The sequence below is a fragment of the Callorhinus ursinus genome, unplaced genomic scaffold, assembly GCF_003265705.2.
Source record: "Callorhinus ursinus isolate GAN/ISIS: 27379988/994484 unplaced genomic scaffold, GSC_fseal_2.0 scaffold4, whole genome shotgun sequence".
NCBI classification, from domain to species: domain Eukaryota; kingdom Metazoa; phylum Chordata; class Mammalia; order Carnivora; family Otariidae; genus Callorhinus; species Callorhinus ursinus.
In genome coordinates this window covers 63,178,857-63,202,505 of record NW_027397066.1, presented here as the reverse complement: position 1 = coordinate 63,202,505, position 23,649 = coordinate 63,178,857, and the positions used below count along the sequence as shown (strand labels likewise).

The window sequence follows — 23,649 nt, the reverse complement described above, 5'->3', positions numbered from 1 at the left end:
TGAAACAGTACAATCTAGTTTCTCACAGGCACCCAGTAAGTACAATGTCCCTATTTCCTTTGTTTCTTTCAGTCAAAATCTTAAAGGATTTATAATTCTCACACATTTATGACTTTAATTTGTTTTTCTCTACTGACCTGACTTACCTGAATTTGGGGAAACCAGTTCTTTAAACCAGTTCTTTAAAACCAGTTCTTAAACCAGTTCTTTAAAAACATACCAGGGGTGCCTGGGTGGCTCAGATGGTTAAGCATCTGCCTTCGGCTCAGGTCATGATCCCAGGGTTCTGGGATCGAGCCCCACATCAGGCTCCTGGCTCAGCAGGGAGTCTGCTTCTCCCTCTCCCTCTGCCTCTCTCCCTGCTCATGCGCTCTCTCTCTGTGTCTCAAGTGAATAAATAAAAACAAAATCTAAAAAAATAAAAAATAAAAACATACCAGATTGCAAAATCTTCCTAGTCCATGTCTTTTTATAGCCTTGATTCCTCAGGCCTAAGTACTAAGAATATATTCCTAATTAAAGGCAAATTATCTTCTCCATATGATCTCACTAAGGAGGAATTCTTAATCACAGGAAACAAACTGAGGGTTGCTGGAGTGGTGGGGGGTGGGAGGGATGGGTGGCTGGGTGACAGACATGGGGGAGGATATGTGGTATGGTGAGCGCTGTGAATTGTGTAAGACTGTTGAATCACAGACCTGTACCTCTGAAACAAATAATACATTATATGTTAAGAAAAAAAGAAGATAGCAGGAAGGGAAAAATGAAGGGGGGGAAATCGGAGGGGGAGACGAACCATGAGAGACTATGGACTCTGAGAAACAAACTGAGGGTTCTAGAGGGGAGGGGGGCGGGGGGATGGGTTAGCCTGGTGATGGGTATTAAAGAGGGCACATTCTGCATGGAGCACTGGGTGTTATACGCAAACAATGAATCATGGAACACTACATCAAAAACTAATGATGTAATGTATGGTGATTAACATAATAAAATTAAAAAAAGAAAATATAAAAAAATAAACTTTTTGTACTAGTGAGAAGATCAATCCATTTACAATATAATATAAAGCACACAGGACCAAGCTTATAAAGTTGCAGGACCCAAATGAAGAAAAACTTCACCGAGAAACATAAAAGTTTTAATAAAATGGAGAGACGCACTATGTTCCTGGAAAGAAATACTCAACACTGTCAATATGTCAACCCTCCCCCCAACCTACAATCCCAAATTAATATAGAGTTTTCATGGAATGCCAATTAAAATTCCAAACTGCAGAATTCTATGGCGTGCTTATTAAACCTGAAGTTTTCTGGACCTTTCTCTAAACCTAGGATTAATTCTCTGTGATTTAAGTCCAGGACTCTATTCAACAAGCACCCTACGAAGTTTAAGAACCTTTGCATTAGTCCTGTTATCTACTAATGTCTGACCTGAAGGCCATTACTAAAGCAGATACAGGACAATCCCCGACTTAATTGTTCAACTCAACAATTTTTCAACTTTACAATGGTGCAAAAGCAATATGCATTCAGCAAAAACTATACATCAAATTTTAAATTTTGAACTTTTCCTAGGCTAGTGATATGTGGTACAATACCCTCCCCTGACGCTGGCAGTTGCAGTAAGCCACAGCTCCCAGTCAGCCACTGCAATCATGACGGTAAACAACTGACACACTTACAACCTTCCTGTACCTATACACCATTCTTCTTTTTTTCACTCTCAGTACAGTATTCAGTAAATTACATAATACCCAATACTCTATTATAAAACAGGCTTTGTGTTAGATGATTTTGCCCAACTGTAGGCTATTGTTAAAGTGTTCAGAGCACGTTTAAGGTAGGCATGGTAAGCTATGATGTTCGGAGGGTGGGTGTATTAAATACATTTTTTGACATGATATTTATAACTTACAATGGTTTCAAGGGCTGTAACCCCCATCATAAGTCAAGGAAGACCTGCATTCACGAACTGATCTGACCACTTTGGGGGGTAATTTTTTCTCCCCATCTTAGGAGACTGACTAAAGGAGAATGTGACCTGTGGCAATAGCAGCACTGGCATTACTGGAAAGCTTACTAAACGCAGAACCTCAGTCCCCACCCACATGTACTAAATAGGAATGTGTATTCTAATAAATATCCAGGTGATTTATATATGTATTAGTTTGATAACCAGTGTGTTAAAGAATAAGACTCTCCAGAATTATGTTTTAAAAAATTAATATATCTTAAAAAAAACAGCCATTCAAGTAGAGGGACATCATACTCCTCTTGACATTCCCTGCTCGATCACCAGTCCCAAGGGTCCCTCATCACAACTCCTATTTGTAAGACTGGGATGAAGTCACTATCTTTTGTTTTTCCTTTATTTCCAGTCATGACATCTTTCCCCCTCCCTTATCCCATTTTCTTTCCTATAGTGGAAAAGTCAGATTTTAGAATCAATGGGTTTCTTCTTTTTCCATAACTGCATTAATTAATTTTTTCTCCCTTTATTACATTTCAAAACTCCTCCATTCATAAATCCAAAGCCTGGGTGTTAGGGTCTCAATCATCTCTCACCCATTTCACAACTTCATTCTCACCAGAAATAGCAGAATTCAAAAGCACCAAATTTTAGCCAATTCTTATATATTGCTATTAAATTTGTCTTTTCTTCCCAAATTCAGCATTATGCTAACCTCTTCTTGGGACTCCTTGGCTTCATGATGTTAAATACAGAAACCTACATCTTCAACTTTTCCATCTCTAAGTTTGAGTTACCTCAATAATGTATGGTATTCTCCAACTCCACAACCGATCATCTGCTTTCTCAGACTACCTCCAATGCTCTCTTCACCCAACTACCATACTCCTGCATCTCACCCAAACTGTAAGTAGCCAACCATCGGATAGAGGCTCTTCCTATTTTTTTTCCAACAATTTTTTTTTTTTTTAAGAGAGTACATGGTGGGGAGAGGCAAAAGGAAAAGGAGAGAATCTTAAGCAGGCTCCATCTCACCACCCTGAGATCATGACCTGAGCCAAAATCAAGAGTCAGGTGCTTAACCAACTGAACCACCCAGGCACCCCTCCAACAAATTTTAGTAAGTGGCTATGCTAGCTTCTGGAATACATTTTAAGTAGGACACTGTATGTGTGAGTTTACAGTCCTGGGGGCGGGGCAAGAAAGACAAAAATAAGTTATTGTGGCACACTGTGATGAACAATATAATAAGGGCAGTATCACTGAGTTGCAAAAGGTTGAAATGAAATAATTATATTTAGAATACTCTCAACCCAGCTTTCTTTTTTTCACTTAAGTGGGCCCTGAAATTTCATTGTTTTAGGAAGACTTTCTAGATGAGAACTGACATTAGCCAGGAATCTTATCACATAAACAGCATCACATATCTAACTCAAGCAAAACATGCAACCACTTAATTCACATATCCAATTCAGCGGCTTATTTGTATCATCCTACTTATGATTAGGGATAAAGAGTAAGCAAGCATCCTATAACTTCATCTTTGGAATGTATTACCACTTTATTTTAATACATGCTTTTGTATTGGTTATATTGTACAACCAAATAATACATATTTTATTTTCAACCTCTATGAATGCTCAACTTAAAAAATTTCCTCATTTGATTAGGTTCCCAACATGAAAAGTAGGAAATCCCCCGATTTAGTAGTGGATTCTGACAGCTCGTATCTACACTTTGGCATTCAGAGTATTTCCCCACACAAACAATCCTACATCTGATAATTAGGTGCTCAGGTCAACCTACAATCTAGTATTAACAGTACTAATATCTTAATGTCTCTCTATAAAAACATCTCTGTGTGAACATTCAGAGTTCCAACTTGAGAAGCCAAGAATACATCTCACTACACCCCTAGTACTGCAGGTTTTGCCCAGCCTACCAAAGAGTGACAAAGAGATTCCCCCAGATCCAAGCCACTAGTAGTACCCAAGTAACTACAAGCAGCAACTCAGACAAGTTGTCTCCAATTTCTAAAGCAGTTCCTACCTTTACTTTGGTCATGTGTCCCTTTGAAAATACAATGAAAGCCATAATCCCTTGCCTAAGAAGACACACATGGATGTCAATGAACCCCAGGTGAACTACCCCAACTGCACAGTGTAGAGTCCACACAAACTGTACACTACAGACCAATACTGCCCAATACATGTCCAATATAATGTAAGCCACATATGCAATTTTAAATTTCCTAGAGGACACAGTGAATTTTAATAATACATTTTTAAGGCAATATAACCAAAATGCTATCATTTTAACATGTAAGCAATATTAATATTAATATCTTTTACATTTTTTTCACATTAAAGCTTTGAAATCCCATGTGTATTTTACATATATGATTCATTTCAATTCAGCCTTGCCACATTTCAAGTAGTAGCCACACGCAGCTAGTGGATTCTGTATTAGACAGTTTTGCTAGACCATATACCATCCAGCAATTCTTGAGCCCTTTGGGCTCAGGATCCCGTTACAGTCTGAAAAATTACTGAGGGCCCGAAGAGAGCTTTTGCTCATGTAGGTTATATTAAATCCATATTTACCGTATTAGAAATTAAAACTGAGATGGGGCACCTGTGTGGTGCAGTTGGTTAAGCATCCAACTCCTGATTTCGGCACAGGTCATGGTCTCAGGGTCGTGAGTTCAAACCCCAGGCTGGGCTCTGCACTCAGCGTGGGGTCTGCCTGTCCCTCTCCCTCCACTGCTGCCCCGCCCATGCTTATACTCAAGTACACTTACACACTCTCTCTCTAAAATAAATATTTAAAAAAGAAATTAAGACTGAGAATTTTTTAAATCTTTAATTCAAAATAATAAACATTACTTGTCAACATAAATAACATTTTTATGAAAATAGCTGTTATTTTTCAAAAGAAAAATTTAGAGAGAAAAATGGCAATGCTTAACATTTTTGCAAAGCTCTTTAATATCTGCCTTAGTAGAAGACTACTGGATTCTCATAACCGTTTCTGCAATAAATCTCCTGAGATATACTGTTTGGGCCTAATGAAGCATATGAACAAAATCTAGCCTCACATATACAGAAGGAAAGATGAAGACTATCTTAATAGTCTTTTTAAATAATTACAGATATTCTTCTTTGCTATTACAGCAAAACATGACAATTAGTAGTTTCTTAGTTGCAAGTATCACTGAATTTCTTGCACTGTTAAACTAAAATCCAATGGTCAATCTTGTACTATATATTTACATCATATATACATCATACATTTGGAAAATCAGTTCACTAAGTTAAAGAGATCTTCTATTACACAATTTTTTAAAAAGAAAATAACATTTGTTAACATTAGCATCTATCTCCTCGGAAAAGCCTACGTAATGGGAAGCTGTCAAGTTCACAACGGCAAATACAATTTTCCAAAATTCTAATTTTCTTTTGAAAGCTCAAATTCCAACATTAATAACATGTCAGGTGTTTTCCTTGAAGTGACAGCCTCACTTAATAGAAAAATGTCTGCCAAATACCCAAATCTAAATGAATCATAGTCTGTCAGTCATTCTTTCAAATAAAAATGGTGTTCCATGTAAAAAGCAGCTGGTCTAGGACACAACTCAATCACCCACATGCTTTTCCTCAATTATACCACTATGCTTCATTATGCAGCAAGTGTTTTATGTACACTTCCCATTTCTTCACACATTAAAAAAATGTGTACTTACAAATGGCCAATAAGATCATGAAAAAATGTTCAATATCACTTATATTTAGGAAAATACAAATCAAAACTGCAATGATATACCACTTCACACCCATTAGAATGGGCTTTCATAAAATTTTTTTAAAAACCTTAAAATATCAAGTTTTAGTGAAGATGGGAGAAATTGTAACTACGCTGTTCGTTGCTGGGAGGAATTTTTAAAAATGCATCTACTATGGAAAATAGAATGCAGTTCCTCAAAAAATTAAACACAGAAGTATCACATAAGCCAGCAATTCCACTTCTGGATATATACCAAAAAGAACTGAAAGCAGGGACTTGAAAAGATACTTGTGCGCTCATGTTCATAGCAACATTATTCACAATAGCCAAAAGGTTGAAACAACCTAAATGTGCCCACTGATGAATAAACAATATGTGATATATACATAAATGGAATATTATTCAGACTTAATGGGAAATTCTGATACATGCTACAACATGGATGAACCTTATTTCTAAGGGAAATAAGCCAGACACAAAAGACCAAATATTGTGTGATTCCACTTATGAGATGTACTTAGAATACTCAAATTCATAGAGACAGAAGGTAAAATAGTGTTTACGACAGGCTGGGGAAAAAGAGATATGGGGAACTAGTGGCTACCAGGTACTGAGTTTCAATTAGAGAAAACAAGAAAGTTCTGGAGATCAATAGTGGTGATGGTCACATAACAACGTGATGTACTTACTGCCACTTACTTAACTGTAAACTTAAAAAAGAGTAAAATGGTAAATTTTATGTTATATATACTTTACCACAATCCAAAAAAAAAGATGTACTCAAGGGGCCAAGATTTATAGAATTTTTACAGCTATATCAAGGATGTTAAGGGAAACTGGCTTTAAAAAAAAAAACAACAGGGGCGCCTGGGTGGCTCAGTTCTTAAGCATCTGCCTCCGGCTCAGGTCATGATCCCAGGGTCCTGGGATCGAGCCCCACATCAGGGTCCCTGCTCTGTGGGAAGCCTGCTTCTCCCTCTCCCACTCCCCCTGCTTCTTTTCCCTCTCTCGCTGTGTCTCTCTCTGTCAAATAAATAAATAAAATCTTTTTAAAAAAATAAAAAACAAAAAACTGAGTGGAAATGATGCAAAGAATACAATGACTACTAATACAGTTTGGTGCAAAACTGTCTTGATTTGTGGTTTGGAACCATCAACACAAATGCCAATGCAGTGTAAAAGGCAATTATGTCTTGGTAGTATCATGAAAATAATTTTGACCTGAATGGTCTCCTCAAAGGGCCTTGGGGATCCTTTCTCCTGGGGCCCACAAACCATATTTTGAGAACCATTACTGAAGCCTATTCTTTTAGAAAAGCCAATTAATGGCAGAAGAAAAAAAAAAGAGACACAAAAGATCACTTAGTTCTATATTTTTTTAAAGATTTTATTTATTTATTTGAGAGAGAGAGAACGAGAGATAGAGAGCATGAGAGGGAAGAGGGTCAGAGGGAGAAGCAGACTCCCTGCTGAGCAGGGAGCCCGACGTGGGACTCGATCCCGGGACTCCAGGATCATGACCTGAGCCGAAGGCAGTCGCCTAACCAACTGAGCCACCCAGGCGCCCCCTATTTTTGTTTTTATTTTACCTTTTAAGATGAGAGAAACAGGCTTACATGCTGAGCAGAAATGAGATATAGTAAGAATTAAAGAACAAGCAGAAAACAGAAGAAAAATCAGGTAACTGATAGAGAAAAAAACAGAGCAGATTACATAAATCAGGGACACAGCCTCTAAAGTTGGGAATAAAGGAGAAACGGCTATCAGAGGTAGAATGGGGTCGGGGATGTACTTTGACATAAAAAAGCTCTAAGTCCTGAGGACGTACTACGTAGCATGGCAACTATAATTAATACTGTATTCTATATTTGAAAGTTGCTAAGAGTAAATCTTAGAAGTTCTCATCACAAGCAAAATAAATTGTAACTACGTTAAAAATGAATGATGGATGGGGCACCTGGGTGGCTCAGTCGTTAGGTGTCTACCTTCGGCTCAGGTCATGATCCAGGGGTCCTGGGATCAAGCCCTGCATCGGGCTCCCTGCTCGGCAGGGAGCCTGCTTCTCCCTCTCCCACTCCCCCTGCTTGTGTTCCCTTTCTCGCTGTGTCTCTCTCTGTCAAATAAATAAATAAAATCTTTAAAAAAAAAAAATGAATGATGGATGTTAACCAGATTTACTGTGATCATTTCACAATTTATACAAATATGCAATCCTTACATTGTACACCTGAAACTAATGTTTATGTCAATTATATCTCAATTTTTTTCAAAAAAGCTCTCCTAGGGGCACCTGGGTGGCTCAGTTGGTTAAGCATCTGCCTTCAGCTCAGGTCATGATCTCAGGGTCCTGAGACCAGGCCCCACATCAGGTTCCGTGCGCAGTCTGCTTCTCCCTCTCCCTCTGCCACTCTCCCCCGCTTGCGCTTGTTCTCTTTCTCTGTGTCAAATAAATAAATAAAATCTTTTTAAAAAATAAAAAAAGGGGCGCCTGGGTGGCTCAGTCGTTAAGCATCTGCCTTTGGCTCAGGTCATAATCCCAGGGTCCTGGGATCGAGCCCCACATTGGGCTCCTTACTCAGCAGGAAGCCTGCTTCTCCCTCTCCCACTCCCCCTGCTTGTGTTCCTGCTCTCGCTGTGTCTCTGTCAAATAAATAAATAAAATCTTTCCAAAAAAATAAATACATTAAAATACTCGCCTACTAAGAAAAAATACGGACATTAGATATATGCTTCTTGATGATGATGGGAATAATTCCAGCGTTTTATGAAAAAGATTAAGAAACTTTCTTTTAATATTTTTAAATCATATATCAAATACTATTCTAACTTTTCACCTGTATGTGTATAAAAATATGCCACATGTATCACAGAAGCAATGTCATGTCATTTTTAGGAAAATTGTTTTATGATGCCATAGGCACTTATTTTTTTTTTAAAGATTTTATTTATTTATTTGAGAGATAGAGAGCACAAGAGGGAAGACAGTCAGAGGGAGGAGCAGACTCCCTGCTGAGCAGGGAGCCCGATGTGGGACTCGATCCCGGGACTCCAGGATCATGACCTGAGCCGAAGGCAGTCGCTTAACCAGCTGAGCCGCCCAGGTGCCCATAGGCACTTATTTCTAAACACTCAGAAGTTTAGTATTCCAGGTTAAGTCAAATGCATTTGTGCCATGATCTAATAAAATAAAAATGTGATGAAATCTTGTTCCTTTTTATTTTAAATAGATGTAGCACAAATCTGTTAAATGAAATGCAAAAAGGGATTCGACATTACAGCACTAAGCCTTAAAGTTCCATAACCTTGAACTAGGAATTGAAGGAAGTAAGGGATAAGAATTCAGCTATTCTCTTCTTTTCACCTTCCTTGTTTTTTACAGGAGGTCCTAAATATTGCTATGGCACATTCAACTGAAGAAGCTAGAGTAATGTGATTTTATGCTACTTACTTTACAGTTCGCAAATATATTATTTCATTTACGATCGAACCTTTCTTTTATGATTGAACATTTCTACACTGAGACAATAGTCTAATTTGGGGGAAGCTGCAATTTTAAACTTTGTAAAATTAATCCTGACATCATAAACAACTACAGCACATGGTTCAATGGCCTTAGGAAAAAGCAAAGGTGGAAAGCTTTAACTCGAAAGTGGTTGGAAATACCTCCTTCCACCTCAGACTCTGCAGGCACCCGTGAATACTCCAGCTGCCCCCAGAATATTAAAAGTCCCCTAGTCGCGTGAGCCTGCTCGAAGTCCCGACTCCAATCAAAAGCCAATGCCTCTATGTGCACAGGAGCCAATTAAGGAGGCCACAGGTAGTGGAAAGAGTGCTAGGTTAAAGTCACGAGACCTAAACTCCTTCCTCCACAACCAACACTAACAGTGTGACTTTGGGATGCACTAGCATTTTAAAAGACTGTCACACAGATCTGTACTTCTGAAACAAATAACGCAACATATTTTAAGAAAAAAGGAAAAGAAGAAGATAACAGGAGAGGAAGAAAAGGGGAGTATGTCAGAGGGGGAGACGAACCATGAGAGATGATGGACTCTGAAAAACAAACTGAGGGTTCTAGAGGGTAGGGGGGTGGGGGGATGGGTCAGCCTGGTGATGGGTATTAAAGAGGGCACGTTCTGCATGGAGCACTGGGTGTTATGAACAAACAATCAATCATGGAACACTGCATCAAAAACTAATGATGTAATATATGGTGATTAACATAACAATAAAAAAATTTGAAAAAAAAAATAAAAGACTGTCAGTCCAACAATACCAGTTAGAATAATATTTAAGAATATTTTCTGAAGGAAGCTAAAAAGGCCCTACCCTCAATGTAGATTCTTGTACACCACCCACCACCCCCTTCCCTATATTTAGTCTTCCAAAAAGCAAAAATCAATGAACTGACCCCACAATATCCATAATGGCCCATCATAACTTTTTAAAATGCATGTAGCCTTTACTAAGAAAGACAGCTACTACTCTAAGGTGAGAACAAATCTGAACCTTCAATCAGTAAATAGAGGAGTTTCTCATACTAGAAATTTATGGCCATTAGTTACATCCAACTTTGAACACTATGGATTCATACAGCACCTTGCAAACTCACTTCCAATATTCCTTAGAGACAGAGTACAATCAGCAAAGTGACATACACAAACACATACTTTTTTAAAAAATCCACGGATTTGCAACATTTCTTAAGTTGCCACTTTAGTGAGCTGAAAAACGTAAAATCCCTAACAGCTAGCTTCAGTATGTTTTAAAAATATGTATCAATTTGGATTGAGATCCTTAGAATTTCTCCTTTGGATTATACAAACAATATTTTGCTAAAAGATAAAAAATTAACAGATTTAACAACCCAGTTAACTATTCACTAGGATTTGAACTAGACTAGTTGGTAAGAAAGTAAAACAAAAAAACTCTTCAGATCTACATTATTGCTTACAACACCAGTTAACTATCTTATAAACTTCTGTTACTGATCACAGAAGAGACCATTAAAGGCCTACGCACAGAGAGCATATACACATCTTACTTCTGGAAAAATAACTCAAAGCACATGTCCTACTGATCATGAGTCAGTGCCATCATTTTTTTTATATACAAAGAATAGACCATTAACATTCAGTAGGAGAGATTCTGTTATGCAGGCCAGAGAATGAAAAAGTGGGTCATGGCCAGTGATGCATAATCCCAATCCCTAGTAAGAGTCCTGACAACATTCATTAAGTAAAATATTTTACTATATTATGTGTAAGTCATTTTTTTTTTTTTTGCATTTATTCTGCAGAATTTACTCCCAGGCCATAAGTTTTTGTTTCTTCAGTTTCTTCTGGGGTATCTTTTTCTTCTGTGCAACCTCCTCTTCTGGTTTAGGAACAATCTGCTCTTTTTCAGTAAGGATCATCTCAATGTGGCAGGGAGAGCTCATGTATGGGTTAATCCGACCATGAGTCCTGTACGTTCTACGCCTCATCTTGGGGGCTTTGTTCACCTGGATGTGCTCAATGACCAGAGAATCAACATCTAAACCCTTAAGTTCAGCATTACTCTCTGCATTTTTAAGCATGTGCAGTAAAAATTCAGCACTCTTCTTGGGCCACCGACCCTGTGTCCAGCCCCACTGTTTGGCCTGGGCACACCTACCAACTCCACCATTGTAGCGACGGAATGGCACACACTGCTTCTGTAAAGTGACGTCTTTCAGATACTTGGTGGCTTTTCGGATACGCATACCCTTGATGGCCTGGGCAGTTTCACGTGTGTTCTTAAAGTGAACACAAAGATTTGAACCTCTTGATTTACATGATTTCATAGGGTTTTCTGGGTCAAGCGAATAGCAAACCATTTTCAGAGGTCACCTCAGGCCGCTTAGGGGGAAGAGCCATATGTCTAAGTCATTTTAATACTAACATCTTAATGATTCCAGAATGAAAAGTAAAATTTGGACTACCCACACGCTATCTCATTCAAAAGAGAATACTTAAATATGTAAAAAGCTCCAGCCATCCCTAACAATGACCCAGCCCCAAAAATTAAGGAAAATAAGTAAACACAGCAATTAGGCAGGGGAAGCGGTATGTTGGAAACCTCTCTTCCAGAAAACTAAAGAAGGACTAGAAGAATGTTGAGGGTGATAATGATTAGTTATTAACAAAACTGCATAAAGACCTGGTTTGCTACCTCTGATCTGTTATGCCAGGCTTACAAATTCCCTAATCTAAAAGAAAACTGAAGTTCTCTCTACTGAGAAAATCACCTCCAATATTAGACACACTAGTTAGAGGGTCCCCCAAGGTAATAATCAAGTATTTTCTTCCCCCAGAGCATTACGGATATAAGATCCCCTTCTTCCTAATCTCTCATTCTCTTAGATACCAGTCGTCCCATTAAGCCTTGGTAACCATCAACTCGAGACAAAGCCATAGCCAGTTGAGCATTTCCAATATTGTTACTTTAAGACTAGGTATTCAGAGCACATACTTTAGGCCTGTCTGCCCTCTCTGTCCCACAGTAGTGGCTTTCTTTAAAAATGACATGCGTCAAGGGAACTCAGGCTAGAACACTGTTGAGTCACACCTAGTAAGAAGAGCAATGCAGTACCCACAAAACAAAGATGTACTATTTGTGTAATCACTACAGAAATGAAACATGCCAGGAATCCAGAAATAAATCTGGTAGTATTTTTTTTCATTCATCTAGATAATGCTGTACCTACATTATCATCAAATATCTCTATCTACTTATTTCAGGTTCTGTAAAATGACATAACATGAAAAATGGGGCCAACCTACTCAACCAAACAGTTGGATATGTCAAATATGGTTGTTATCCAATTGTTTTATTTTATAGTAAATGTTTACAGGCCTTCTGGCTGCTTTTCAATTCAAAAATTTAATCTCTTACAAATGTACTGAATACCTATCATGAGTACAGCACTGTAAAAGATAAGAGATAAGATGAATACAAGCCAAATCTTAAGGGAACTTTTAATCTTGCAGTAGAGGAAACTTTTCATTACACATATTCTTAGAATAGAACAAAGCTAGTAAAATAAGGGCAATATGAGCAACAGTTACTACACAGAGCCTCAGAGGAAGGCATAATTACACTCATTTCCTTGCAAACAGGGTTTCATAGAAAAATAAAGATTGCAAGAAAGTAACTGTATTCTAACTGTATCCTACAAGATACATTTAAACAGAGTGGGGAGGCAGGTGTCTGCATTCTAGGCAATGTAACAACAGAAGGTGAAAAACAGGAACGAAAAAGCAAGAGCAAAGTACAGGAAATGTGAAGTACATGCGCAGTAAAACACACCTAGGGTTAGAGTTAGAGAGGGATTAAGACCTGTGGGGAGTTGGGGTCACACTGCAGAGGGCCTTGAATCCCAGAGTAGTGAGTGTGCACTTCACTTAGGCAAATGATCAGAAGTTCATTTCAGGAAGAAAAACTGGAAGGAATACAAGAGTGGATTTGGTGAGGGGAAGGGGAAGAAGAGTCTACATGAGAATGTAATTCTGTAAGAGGTATTAAGGACCCAAACTAGAGCTGACAGCACTGGAAACAAAAAGTAGCTGACTCTTCACACATTATCATGGGTAAACTTTCTATCCACAAACTAAGAGAAAGTACTGTCATAACCCTTCCTTAAACATTCTTTCCAAATAAAAACTTGAAAAACACGAAAATTTCTTTACTTCCAGATACCCTCCAAAATATGAGTCACTTGGAGAACACAAACCATTAAAATGACAAAAGAATCCATTAAAGTGGCATATCCTTTGAAACTAAATAGTACTCTGAAATGCCACAGGATTTTATTTAAGCACCCATCCCCTTATCTTAAAGGGTACTAAATAAGGCAACTTCCTAGAAAAGACTTTTTCACAATGATTAAGAAATAATTTTATACACGAGATAAAAAAATAAATTGCTAATCTATACTGAAGTTTGTCAAAGAACTCAAATGCATGATTATCAAACACAATCCTTTCATTATGGTCTCAATCCTAAAGCTGTTCATCTTTTAGCCCTCCTTTCCCATGCTCCTCTCTTATCAGAGAAGCAGTAAGAATCCATTACATAAACAGAATCAGAGCATGCTAAAATGGAAAAAGATGTTACAGATTCATCTTTATCCACTTCATTTTTTTCTTGAGGAAAGTGAAATCAAAATGTCACAATGCAAGTTAGTAGCATAACAGAATATCAGCTGGCCCACCTCCAAGTTTTGCCTTTTTTTTTTAATAGTTGCCACCAAGAAGGCACCATTTCAAAGATTTAATGTTAAAATAGGCAAATTAGTAGCAACCACTGTTTCATATTTTAAAATAATATTCACTGCAAAATGCCTCTCTAAAGGCTACATCCCAAACTATGCCCTTAAACTTTACTGGAATTCTACATGATGAGGACAAACCAACAATTCCAAAAATAAAGTGTCTGTGTAAAAGCCCAACAACCACTCTCCTGCAGAGACGTGAAACGGTTAGCAGAAATGTGCTGACTGATCTCATTTGTAAAGATGATACACTCAGACAAGAGAATCTCCAAATTAACTAAGTGCCCAACTATTTAAAACAGTTCAGTCATTAACCACTCAACTTCCCAACTCAGGTCCCTAAAATAGCAGGCTTGTGGGTAGACGAATGGTTCACCAGATGGATGCAGGATAAAACCAAGGAATAAAGTTTCATCTCCTTATGATGAAACCTTTCTGTAGCTTTGAAATCACCACTCAGGACTCCTAATTTCAGAATTCCAAGTCAAGGCTTTAATCATTTTGATAGCCACCAAATAGGTTTCTAATAAATGTTTATGTTCTACTTCAAGTTTTGACCAAAAAAAATGGGGGGGGTTGAGAGAAGGAGTGAAAGAGAACCAAGATAATGTAGATTAGTAAAGAACATTAAAGGTCCAGAATCAATGTAAGGACAAACAACAATTCCACCTTCTAGTATGCTCCGTAATACAAACAACATCAGGGACCTTTTCTACTTTTCCCTTCTACAGACCCCATAATGGAAAGATGCTAACAAGTATTAATTTATTTCTATTATTTTTAAAATAATCAAAGACAACCTTTCCAAACTGCTCAGCATGAGAAAGTCAGTATTAACCAAACAAAGCTGACTAGAGCTAAAAGCAAAGAAATTTGATGTTAGTGCAATTCAGCACTTTTTTTGGAGATAAATGCGTAATTTCCACTATACTTTTTTTCAAAATATTGAAAATTGGAAATTGCTTTAGTGCCCTTGAATAAAACTGCCACCTCTACAGAAAACGTAACAGCAGACAATCAAAATTACAACCAAAGAACTATCCCTACAATGATAACGTATCGCAAAAGCGAAGCATATGTTAGTAAGAGCCTATGTAATGTTCTTTGCTACAAATTACTTCCATTTCATTGTTAGAGTATATGCTGCTTATCAAGGTAAAAATTCTATATAGCTGACTGAAACTTAAAAATTATATATGGCTAAATGCCATATAATAATTATCTAATTAAAATGATTCAAATTTTTTACAAATATAAATGTGATAACTCAGGATAAATGTAATACCTACTCTACAAGCAGATTACTATAATTCCTGAAGCAGATTTCACTGAAAGCTGATAACCAAATCTGAACCTAAAATTGGCCCATATTTATTGAAAGACTTGGCATGCACTATTAGGTACTGTCATACATTATCTTCTTAATATCACACATTACCTATTAATCTTCACAATAAATATTAACTCCATCTTATAAAAAAGGAAATGTTTCCTGAGAGTTTAATTCAACCACAACAAGAAAAACTGCTAGACAGAAACTAAAGATACAGAGATAAATAAGACCCTGCCCTCAAAAAGCTCACTGTCAAAATCAATTGTACAGTATAAAACAATTTCATAATTGCATGTAACAATACTTTTCTTCTTTAAATTCAGACACCTTTGCAAAATAAAGAGAAATATGTCAACAGAGAAAGATAACTATAAGAGGACATCTAGTTTATTCTTTCTTTGCTGTTTCAAGGAGACTAACTGAAATGACACTTAGGCTTAAACAAACTCTTCAAAAGTTTGTCTTCACCTGTATGAATTGTAGAATCACTATACGGTACACCTGAAATTAATATAACACTATATGTTAACTATGTTGGAATTAAAATTTTAAAAAATCCCATGTTAAAAAAAAAAGAGGTACATCTTATGCTACCATGATGCTGATTCCTCCTGTTTCTAGTTTTTTGTTTTGTTTTGTTTTTAATATTTTATTTATTTATTTGAGAGAAAGAGAGCCCACCCAGGGGGAGGGGCAGAGGGAGAAGGAGACTCAGGCTCCCCACTAAGCAGAAAGCCTGATGAGGGGCTCGATCCCAGGACCTCAGGATTATGACCTGAGCCTAAGGCAGACAGACACTTAACTGACTGAGCCACCCGAGTGCCCGTGTTTCTAGTTTTTGACTGATGAATAAAGGTGCTATAAACATGCATGTGTAGGTCTAAAAAAATTTTTAAAAGTCTGTCTTCACCAAAGCAGAAAATTCAGGGTCCCCTGACCTAAGTAGAAGACCTCTGATGGGACAAGAACTAAAGAGCCCTCCCTTCAATTTGCAAATTGAAAAACTCCATCTGTGTTCATTAAAAAAAAAAAAAGTCAAAAATCGTTTCCTTTGAAAAGAATTTGAATGTCCATGATATGACAAGGCAATTTGTGTGATTCAAAAAGCAACTAATAGAGAGTATGTCTAGCCTCAAGAATTTTACTATCTGCTAAGGGAAATGAGACAGGAACAATAACCACCTTAGTATTTCCACGTGCTTACATAATTGTATCTCAAGACAAAAGATTAAATGTGATAAGGGGGAAAAAGCAAATAAATAGTTACAAATGTCCACAGGAAGAAGGGAGTGATCATAACTAGCAGTTAGGTGACTAGGATTACACAGGCAAAGGTAGTGGTAAGTAAATACAACATTCAGTCACAAAACAACGGGGAATGGAGCACACTGTGGCTGGAGCAGAGTATTATCAGGAAATAACCAGAGCTAAGATTTAAAAGGTAGGTTAAGAACTAAGCATGGGGGGAAGGGGGGAGCAGGGGGAGGGCACCTGGCTGGCTCAGTCTATGGAGCATGTGACTCGATCTCCAGGTTGTGAGTCAGGAGCCCCAAGTTGCGTGTAGAGATTGCTTAAAAATAAAATCTGGAAGAAAAAAAAAAGAACTAAGCATGAATAACTGTGAATGTGTGGCCAAAAAATGTGATCAAGATAACTTCTCAGGCAACACAATTCACTCCCTCCTCTTCAAAGCATCATATTCTCCTGGCATTCTTCATACCTCTCTGGTAGCTCCTTTTTACTCTAAATCAGTGGTCCTCAAAGTATGATTTCTGAACCAGCAGCATCAGCCATCAGTGAGCAAGCTGTTAGAAATGAAAATTATGGGCCTTGCCCAGACATACGGAATCAAACTTTGGGCGTCAGGCTCAGCAATCTGCGGCTTACCAAGCCCTCCAAATGATTCTGATGAACACTAATGTTTAAGACCAATGTTCTACCACAGTCCTTCAGTGAGAGCCTTCTCATTCTATACTCTCTCCCTACATTATCCTCTCCCAGGGTTTTCAATAACAGCCAAATGTTCACTTATCAAAAATACCTATCTCTAAGCCCAGACACCTTTGCTGAGTACCAGACCACACACTAAGCTTCCCACTTGACGCTTATTTCCTCCCAGATACCTCAACTAAACGTCTCGAACTCCTGGATATCCTCCTAAATCTTCCTCCCACCCCCCAAAAAATCAGTTCCTTCTCTACTCTCCCCCATCTCAGCAAATGGTACCTCCAAGAGCTGCACAAGCAAGTCATTCTTCACAGTTCCTACAATACCCTCCCCCCCAATCCAATCCATCACCAGGTCTTCCCATTTAAGCATAATAACGTTCGCTTCCATTCCCACCGCCACCATCTTAACTAATCGTCTAATCTGTATACATCTCAACCAGTATCTATATAGCAATCACCATGATCTTGTAAAAATACAAATCAGAGCATATAACTGCCCTAATCCTTCAGTAGCTTCCCATTGCATTTTCAGATAAAATCTGAAATCATAAAGTCCTGGGTCCTGGTCACCTTTCCAACATCATCTTGGGTCCTTCCTCCAAATGATTCAATGATTATAGTCCCCAGCTCTGGGCATATTTCAGTTCCTGAAACTCTTCCTCACATAGACTTCTCTCTTCATGACATACTCCACACCATCCCACCTTGACACCTCTGCCTTTACCTAATTTTTCTCATACTTCAGATTTCTGGTAAAATATCAAAAAGGTCTTCCTTGATCCTTCAATATAAACTGAATTGGTTATTCTCTCATTAAACCCTGTGCTATCTTCTCATGACAATTATCAAAATTATCTACATCTTGATTTTTGTTTAACATTTATCTTCTATTTTGGACTGTAACTTCCATAAGGACAAAGAAATATTTGTTTTGTTCTCCACTGTATAAATAGTACCTTCTACAGAGCCTGGCACACAAAAGACATTTAATAGTTATGGAGCAGTAACAGTTGTCAATATTTTTGTTAAATCCTCCCCTTCTGCTTTCTCTGTCCTCTCTCAGAAACTTGAACTTACAAGTTACTGGGTAGCCACAGATAATTTCTACAAATGAAATATCATGTTTAAATGCATCATTTTCAGATTGATTTATGTGGCAAAATCAAATGTATTTTACTACCTTCCTGTAAAATTAACAGTGAGAAGTGGTTAACACTAAGCCTAAATTAACTTACCCTAATCTAAGCAGTTAACTCTGAGAGAGCTACTGAGCTCCTTCTACAGAGCTCTGTGGTAAATTCCTGGCCTCTCAATTACCTGTACTGACAGTACCAACAACCCCCATGCCCATGACAGAAAGTCTGACCCTTACCCATGCAATTATATTCAAAATACCATTCCTATCCAGCCCCCAGAACCTCATAACTAGATTACCTCAACAAATTATGGATAGTGTCCCAACCTCCTGGTTCCCCATTTATTTAAGCACTTTGTACCAAACACATTGAGAACCAACTTCTTCCCATTATCAATCAATATTAAAACCTCTAACTAGCACTGAAGGCTTATGGAGGCATAGTGACGAAAAAGCCAGTCCTATGTTTTATTGGAAAATTTAAAGAGTACACTGAATTATATATGCTTGACAATTTGACATGTTTCAATCTAAAATTTACATATGGCTCTGATTTCTATAGGCCCAAATTGGATTTGGTTAGCATGCACTCCTAAAACTAAACTGTTTTTGGAAAAAAAAAAAAAAACATGAAAATACTCCACGAAGATATTAGTCCTCTAAACTTTGAGCAGGAATTAAAAAGGTGCAAGGTGTAACAAGCATTTTCAAACATACAAATGTTTAACTAGAGACTATGATACAGTGTATATTTCAGAGAAGAAACTACTCCAACAGTTTAAACATACATTTAAGTATATCTCTGAGAATCTGTTTATTTCTTTACTATGTAATATCTATGTATTTATATATATACATGTGACCTCAATATTTATACTCAAATATTATGCATGTATATGTATACATACATATATACATACATACATAGTTTATTGTCATTATTTGGGGATTCCATATTTGTAAATCATGCAGTCACTAAAATTCATCTGTATTCCCAAAATCAATACAGTGGCATTTTCATGATCATTACAAACATGAGCATAGTGCTGAAAATTTTGAGAAGGCCAGCTGGAGTCAACAAGATACCATTCTGCCTTATTTATAAACAAGGGCCCTTTTTGAAGTCTGTTTAGCCATGTTTTTCTCATTTTTGTGCTTTTTATTGAGTTCATTGTTTAAAATGGCCCTAAGCATAGTGCCAAAGTGTCATCTAGTATTCCTAAGCTCAAGAAGGCTGTGATGTCCCTTACAGGGAAAATAATGTGTTTTAGATAAGCTTTATTTAGATATGAGTTACAGCGCTGTTAGCTGTTAAGTTCAGTTTTAATGAATCAACAATATATATTAAATAAGATCTTTAAACAGAAACTCACATAAAACAAGATTATATATTGACTGGTTGACAAAAATGTTGTGACCAAGGGCTTGCAGGACCTTATGCCTGTATTTCTCAAGGGCAATGGTTCAGTATTTACTAACTCATTGTTCAGTGACTTTACAAAACATAACTACTCTGAACGATAAGAATGAAATATGTAAATATAAATAGAAAGAGAAGGAGAAAGAATATGAGACAATATGAGACAGAGAAAAGAAGAGCAGATTTATTGAAGACTCAAAGACACTGCAGAGGTCATTCTGAAAAAGATGCCCATGTTTGCAGTAGTATGGCAAAAACACCTCAGGGCACAGCACTTACAGTCTTGGCCCTGTTTAAACAACAAGGACCCAAAACAAACAAACAAAAAAATGTAAAGCCTACCTAGTTTGTTTTTTGGTCTGTCTTTGTTTCAACCCCTTGTCCCACTAAATGGTATACCTCTGCCCAGTTCAGGTACTCTAAAACTCTAATGCCTTTAAACACCACTTGCCCTAATCTTCTAATTCAGCAAATGTATCTGTCAATTATTGAATGATCATCCTTGAGTGTGAACCAGACTTTGTGCTTAAACATCTTGTCTACATTTTCTAAATTATTTGGAAAAGAGAGAGGATATTAGCATTTGAAGTAAGAAGAAACTGTCAGGATCAAAAAGTAAACTGAATATAGGTAATTTCAGTTGTGTGTGTGAACAGAAAAGAAATACACAAGGGAAGAAAGTCTCCCCTACCCTCCAGAGAGGATGAAATAAAAGTCTAGTCCAAGAGCTGGAGTGTTGGGTGGGGAGAGTCCCACCTTCCAAAACAGTTTCGTCAGCTCCTGCTTCATCCTAGCACTTAGTTATGGATTTTCCCAAGAAATATGACAAAATTTATAGCAAAAACTTGTAAAACACTCTAACAGTGACATTAGTCCTTAATTTCTTTTTAATTTTTTGTGGTTGAATGAGCACTCCACCTTTGAAATTCATTTTTATTTTCATTTTCCAAAATTACTTAATTTTTCTTGAAAATGACTTGCTTATGGTAATGATAGGATATGCTTAGAGCAGTGATAGAAGCCACAAATCCAAAGTGTAGTTTGTTGAAATGTCAATGTTTTCCTTCTACTAAATAAAAAACCCATCTGGGATTTTGTGAAATGAAGTGAGTGTAATACCACTCAAGCCACACTTCAATTAGTTACTACAATTCAAAGAAATAAGTACAGCATGTGAGTTAACAGCCATGTCTTCTTAAAACCCACAACTCAGGGCGCCTGGGTGGCTCAGATGGTTAAGCCTCTGCCTTCGGCTCAGGTCGTGATCCCAGGGTCCTGGGATCGAGTCCTGCATCGGGCTCCTTGCTCAGCGGGGAGTCTGCTTCTCCCTCTCCCTCTGCCTCTCCCCCTGCTTGTTCTCTGTCTCTCTCACAAATGAATAAAAAAAAAAAAAAATCAAAAAAATCAAAAAAACCCACAACTCAATCTAAACCAACATTTGAAAATCATGTATAACAAAGAGCTAGGAAATTTTACATCTATCAAAACCAATCACCATATATTCATTCTTTTGAGAAGCTAAGGATCCTTCTCCCACCTCTCCAAGATTTGGCTAGGCTCATTACTAGGGGCGATGGCTTGTATAACAATGACACCCATCCCTGAATAATTCAAGATTTCTTTCTCTTTAAATATTTTATAGACAAAAACGTTCAAATTTTTCTTTTGCACTAATGTGCTATTGTTTATGGCATTTCAAAAAACATAAGTGGAATCTCTGTCTACTGTGTCCAAACCACATCGAGGTCTGACTTTCAGAGAACCAAAACTACTCTCTTCAGTTTCTTTTCTCTTAACCTTGGAACTTAAAAGGGCCATTTATCAACAAATTATTTCTTATGAATTTTTAAAAGTATTTTTTGTAATATTCTGCAATTAAAAGCTCAAAGATCAAATGAAGCATGCAATAAATGAGAGAAAATATTTTCTACAAGTCAGTTACACAAGAAATACAAAACTAAAGTGCAGGATCTTGTCTTTTAAATGGAGTAAGCTTTCTTGTAAGCAGACTTGCAACTGCTGACATAGCCTGGTAAAGATAATGAAGGACCGAACGCAAAACTTCTCAAGTGAAAATTAACCTGCTTTCTTAGCCCCTTTTAAAGTACCAAAGAGACATACTGAAAAGGTATGAATAGCACCTTGTCTGATGAAGATTCTAAAAAACAAAGATAAATGGACTTCAAGTTTACCTGCTCCTCCTCCAAAGCAACCTACTAACTTAATTTGGGGCAAAGTATCACCTCCAACACATGCACAAGAGCACGCAGAGAAAGAAACTGTTTTTCAACTGATGACTGAGTAGGAGCAAACCCAGCTCGCCTTGGGGGACTGCAGGGTCCTGTACCCTGCAGCGCGGGTGGAGACGCGGATGTAGAGGCCAACGCACTACAGCCGCCTGAGCCACAGCTGGCAAAGCAGAGCCTCGATCCTGCACGATCTGACCCTCTAATGAGTCACACTGGTCCAATCATGACACCACATCACTCGCTAGGACGTTTTCTACTTACTTCCCCGCGTCAAGGAGGGCTGAAAAGGACTTAAACTCAGTAATGAGAGAACTGTGCACCGGTCAGAGCTGCCAACCGCGAGAAAAGCCGGCTTAAGAGCGAAAAGCCCGAGCTACTCTTTAAGAGCCCCCGCTAGCACAGCAAATGAGGCAGAAGCGGGAAGAGTGAGCCGAGAGGGCGAGGAAAGAAGCGGGCGAGGACCCGGAGAGCCACCGCCACACCCCAGCCCTCCCTCACCTGCCTGCCCGAGTCTCCCCAGGCGCCCGTACCTTCGGCCAGCGACTCCTCCAGGGTGACCTGGTAGCGGCCGACCGCAAACACCCGGACCCCCACGGACGAGCTGCCGGAGCTGGAACCGGCCCCGGCCCCGCCGGCCGCGCCACCCGCCGCTCCGCCGCCGCCGCCGCCCTCGGACTTGGGCATTCGAGAGAACTTCTTCATGGTCCCGCCGGCGCGCTGGGGGGCGCGGGGCTCGCGCAAGGGCGAGCGAGAGAGCGAGTCCTCGGCCCGGGGCGCGCCGGTCGTCCGCGAGGGGTCGCCGCCCCTCGCCCGTCCGAGCGTCCGTGCGCGCTGCGGCCCGCCGAGCCTCACATCCCGCGCTCCCCGAGCGCACTGCCCCGGCCCCGCCGCCCGCTCCGCGGCTCCGCTGCAGCTGCCGGGCTCCCGCAGAGGGCGGTGGAGAGGGCGGGGACGGGGCGGGGCGCGAGGGGGCGGGGCCGAGTGCGGGGGCGACGCCGCCGCCTCCGCGAGTGCCCCGGGCGCCCTAGCCGCCTCACTAAGCGTCGGGAGCGTGAGCCGGGGAAGGGGGAGAGCCAGAGAGAGAAATGGGGAAGGGGGCGGGGCGTCCGGCCCCTCCGGGGAGTGGGCTGGACCTCTCCGGCCTCACACCCCCAAGATCGCAGCCCGCGGCGCCGCCGCCGCCGGAGCTGGACCTACGCGGCTCGCCACTCGGGGCCGTTGGCTGTGCGGCGCCGCTGCCAACCGCTCTCTGAGGCCCGGCGCCCCGCGCAGGCGCGTTATCCGCGCCGCCGGAAGTGACGGTTCCGGCCCTTGTCACGTGGAGAGGGAAGGGGGGGCGGGGAGGTGGTTGTGGGGGTTTCAGGACGAGGGCGAGGTCCGGGGTCCCGGGTGTTGGATCCCAGTTGGGAGCGTTCAGGTCAGGCCTCTGGGGCCCCGGCCTCGAGGTGGGAGGTGGCCGGGGGACCGGTTCCCGCGCTGGCCATGCGGCAGGGTCTGTCATCTCGGCTAGGAGTTGGTG

At 39.5% G+C, this 23,649-nt stretch overlaps 1 protein-coding gene across 2 annotated transcripts in view; it reads right to left on the bottom strand.

Annotated features, from left to right (window-relative positions):
- BMP2K (BMP2 inducible kinase) overlaps positions 1–23,350 on the bottom strand; it is a 133,526-nt gene extending 110,176 nt beyond the window's left edge. The window contains exon 1 of one of the 2 annotated variants that reach the window (XM_073891821.1): positions 22,661–23,350. In XM_073891821.1, coding sequence (XP_073747922.1) covers positions 22,661–22,832 — 172 coding nt within the window. In that variant the 5' untranslated portion in view covers positions 22,833–23,350. The remainder of the gene's footprint in view (positions 1–22,660) is intronic. The other variant, XM_025887706.2, reaches the window with a different exon arrangement.
- Positions 23,351–23,649: the final 299 nt, after the last annotated feature.